The following is a 4,291-nucleotide window of genomic DNA, read 5'->3' as shown; positions in this document are numbered from 1 at the left end:
AAGCCCATTCCAAATTTTGGCCATCCTTACTGTGAAGAAGTTTTTCCTGATATCTAGCCTAAATCTGCTCTCTGTCAGTTTGTGACCATTGTTCCTTGTTACTCCAAGAGGTGCCCTGGTGAACAGAGCATCTCCAATCCCTTGCTGCTTTCCCCTAATGAATTTGTAGGCAGCCACAAGATCACCTCTCAGCCTTCTCTTGCAGAGGCTGAAGAGGTCCAGGTCCCTCAGTCTCTCCTCTCAGTGAAATAAGCAGGGATAACGCTGATGAATAAGCAGTTGCAGACCAAGCAGTGGCAACACCACCAGGATGTGGTGAGGACAGTAAATAGCAATGGTTTCCCTCCTGAAAAGCCACATATATTCTTTGACATGGTGAGTACCACTATAGTAGGCCTGCCCAGCCCCCAGTCATGGGTCTACAAGTCCTCAATGGTGGAGCAGGTGGAAGAAGATGTTAGAATCTCAATGGCTGTAAAGGCGGATGAATGCTGCAGCAGAATAAGATCCCCAGTTGTCTTGGTCTCCTTGCCATTGGATTAAGGTCTCATTCTGTCAAGAGCCACATGGAAGCTGATGTGCAGCAGCTTCTCCATGGCAAAAGAAGTTATGCACAGGCGTCTTCCATGAAAACAGCCATGGAAGACAATAATCCTTGAGGGACTGTCAAAGAAGAAGATGATCTTTTACATTGCACCAGCCTCACCTCTGACACACTGACTAGAAGCTTTTAGGATATGTCTTCAATACATACTGCAGCATAGTGTATTGATGCTACCTTCAGTACAAGAAGAGGTCCAACTGTAGTCACCACAGAACTATGTGCTTGCTGAATCACCCTGAGTCTTAGTTTTGTTGTTTAACACTATCTTGGGCCTTGTCCACACTACACTTCATCATTCAGTGTAGTCATGTCCTTAGAAAGACTGGATCATGATAGCAAGATGAGCTAGTGAGATGAGAAGGAAGGATGAAGAAGGAACTGGGAGGAGGAGGTGTTGGGTCATGAAAGAGGGTAAGGAAAAAAGGAAGAAGAACATGGGAACAGGCAAGATGGAGGAGGTATTTCTTCTTCTCTTTTCTCAGCTTTCCACCAGCCTTTCATCCTAATTCTTCTCCTCAGCCTTTCTATAGAGAGCCCTACCCACAAACTGCCAGTTGTGACTTAGAGGGCACCACTCTGGTAAACTGCTTGTGAGCAGATATTAGTGTGAAAAGACATACTGCTGGCACTGCTTCAGATGCTAGTTCAGTCCTTTCTTTAATTTCATCCAGTGATTACACATTTTTTAATTGTCATTTATTTCAAACAACTTGCTGAGATCTCTGTACCTTTCTTTTTCAAGAGCTTACCCAGAATTAAACATGCCTTCAGACCATTCTTTCTCCCCCCTTTGCCTATGATGTGTATGCCAAGCCTAGCTAACCTTTCTTTGGGAGCTAATACTCCCAAACATTGAAAGACTATGCTTGTCCACAGTATTCTATGTTAAATCCCTTAAAGCTGTTCAATTTTCACAGCTCAAGATGGTAAGAACCTGCTTCAGGAAGAACATGTTGGAATCACCATTGTAAAACATAGAGTAGTCTGGTTAGAACACTATAGATGCCTGAAAAAAGAACTTGTCTTCTGTTGCTCACATCTTGTATATCACAGATAAGAGCATGGCAACTTGTACAAATGGAAAATGCAATAGCACTGCCAAGGTCCTTGAATGACACTTTTTGTCGAGGGGAACAACTCTTTTCTATCCCTGTCTTTTTCTTCCTCCCTTGTACCCTGGCATCTCTGTTGAGCTTCACTGTGGTGCCTTTCCCAGCTGCTGGAACCTGTCATCCTTCCTGGCGTTGGGTTGGGATGAGGGAAGTCTCACTTTTCTCTTCCTCCTTCCCACCCGTCCTAGTGCTAGGACAAAGTTTCTTCCTCCCTGCTTCCTGTCCCTTCTGCTACTAGAGACTGTCTCTTTGTTTTCCTCCTCTTATTGCTCTCAGAGCAATATCTCATGATCTCCTCCTGACTGTCAATGCTGAATGTCAGATAAGGAAGTCTATAGACAGTGGGTTTCTTCTCCCTTACTCCATACCTCTCTTACCTGGCAGAGGCCAGGGAGTGAGGAGCAGGGCTGTGGTACAACTTGATGCACAGAAGAAAGGACACCCCTCTAATATCATGCAGCCCTTCTAGATGCAGGCAACTTCAATGATTCTAGAAGGAGGTGGGATGTGAGCTAGGGGGCAAGATATGTTGTTTTGTATTAAAAATATGGTATAATTCAGCTCTATGTGAAACGTGTCTCTTGTGAAGCTCTTAATAAATGCATTTTTATCCCTGCCATTGCTGTCCCAGAAATATCATCTGTCCTACAATATCCTTTGTCTTTTTACTGACTCTCTAGGGGGCATTTTGCTGAAGCTGATACTTGCAACAAGTGCAGCAAACCCTGCAAGACATGCATGGGGAATGCTACAAAATGTTTGTCCTGTGAGAGTCCCTTGCTCTTGGAGCACTGGAAATGTAAACCTTCCTGTTCTGAGAAGCACTTTGCCGCTGATGGGACCTGTAAGCACTGCCCTGAGATGTGTCAGGAATGCATTCATGAACACACCTGCAAAGGTACGACCAGGAATGACAAATAGCATTTATCTCCTCATCCAAGGCAAGACTTTTGTGAGCGCATAGGCTGTCAAACAAAGATTTGTTGAAAGAGATGATTCCTTTATAGTTAACAAGAATGGGAAGAGTGACTTCAGTATCACTGTTGAGCAGTTGAGCTGGTGCTACCATGCACTTTACCATGAGATGGGAAAGTTACCCTGCTAGATATAGGCAGGATTCTTGTCCAATGTCCCTGTTTCTATTTCATTCTTACTCCCAGATTTAATTCCATTCTTAATTTAGCATGTTTCTGATTTTCCACTGTAGACATTTACATCTGGGCAAAGTGAATGTAAAATGCTACCATTTGGGTGCAAATGACTACACAAGGGGCACATTTACATGTGTATTAATGCATCTTTTTAATATGCATTAAATTTAGTACCTCCAATGTGAGGCACTAAATTTATGTGCATTATGCTGCACTATCTGTGTGCTTTTTTAGTTACATTCAATGTGCAGTAGACTTTTACTGCACATTAGTGGTTACACTAATGTTACTTTTTTATGCGACACATTAATGCACAGTAAAATAGTTTACTGCACATTAAAACACATGTGTAAATGTGGCCAAAGTGAATAGTGGAGAATCAGGTCCTTTGAGTATTAATATAATTAGTAGGAAATGAATCACAAAAGGCTTGGGGAGTCTGTTCAATGTGGCTACACATCCAAAAATGTGAATATTTGTCTGAAGGTCAAGGTAATACCAGCCAGTTTGGAAATATAAGAGTAATGGAAATACAAGATAATGAACAAAAGCCGTTTAAACAAACTCAATAATAAAACAGAGCTGAACCCATTATCCCACATCCTAATGCCATCCACCAGGCTCCAGGAAAATTCAGAATTGCATCTAAGTATTCCAGACAGATTATGACATAATCAGACACAATCATGAACTAAACAGAATTTCACATTTGGCTCTTCCTGACTTTTAGGAAGTTTAGAATCCAGATGTAATTTGGTATTATTGAGTAGAAGGTTCTCTGGTTAAAGGCTCAGTTAGAGTGCAGCCTATATTTCATCACGTATTTAGGGGTAGATCTTATTTTTTCTGAGCCAGTTCGTCCATCACTAGCTGTAATACAGCAGGTGTTGTATGCAAGTTTTGTTGCTCTAATCAGTAGAAGAAAATAAGTTTCTCTTTATTTATCCATTTCCTTTTCGTTTTCGGTAGCATGTGTAGACCAGTTTTTCCTGCACAATGGGAGGTGTCTGCAGGACTGCCCCTCTGGCTTTTATGCTGAATCTAACAGGTGCTTTTCCTGCAATGAGGACTGCAAAGAATGTGATGGGCCTGATTCTGATGACTGTACTGAGTGCGCAATCAGTTCCTTTGTTCAGTATAATGGTGGGTGTTTTAAAGAATGTCCGGAAGGGACTTACTATGAAGAAGGAACCGAAGATTGTCAAGGTACTTTTTTTCAAAGGAATATGGAGACTGGTTGAATAGTAACAACCATGATTTTTAGGTACAGTTAAATGTATTTATTGATGACTGAAAGACAGCAAAATTTGGCAAAGACATAACATGATTTAGACAAGACAAAAAAAAAGAAGATTATAAGGAAGTCTAGAGTGAGCTAACAGAACAAAAGTAATGGACAACATGACTGAAAATGAAACTACCGG

At 41.6% G+C, this 4,291-nt stretch overlaps 1 protein-coding gene across 1 annotated transcript in view; it reads left to right on the top strand.

The window, feature by feature from the left end:
- Window positions 1–4,291, top strand: part of PCSK5 (proprotein convertase subtilisin/kexin type 5) — a 461,635-nt gene that overhangs the window by 438,551 nt on the left and 18,793 nt on the right. The window contains exons 30-31 of the mRNA XM_019517436.1: window positions 2,397–2,614; window positions 3,837–4,073. Coding sequence (XP_019372981.1) covers window positions 2,397–2,614; window positions 3,837–4,073 — 455 coding nt within the window. The remainder of the gene's footprint in view (window positions 1–2,396; window positions 2,615–3,836; window positions 4,074–4,291) is intronic.

This window comes from Gavialis gangeticus, unplaced genomic scaffold, assembly GCF_001723915.1.
Source record: "Gavialis gangeticus isolate Ggan-Ray unplaced genomic scaffold, GavGan_comp1, whole genome shotgun sequence".
NCBI classification, from domain to species: domain Eukaryota; kingdom Metazoa; phylum Chordata; order Crocodylia; family Gavialidae; genus Gavialis; species Gavialis gangeticus.
This window is presented reverse-complemented; position numbering and strand designations above follow the sequence as displayed.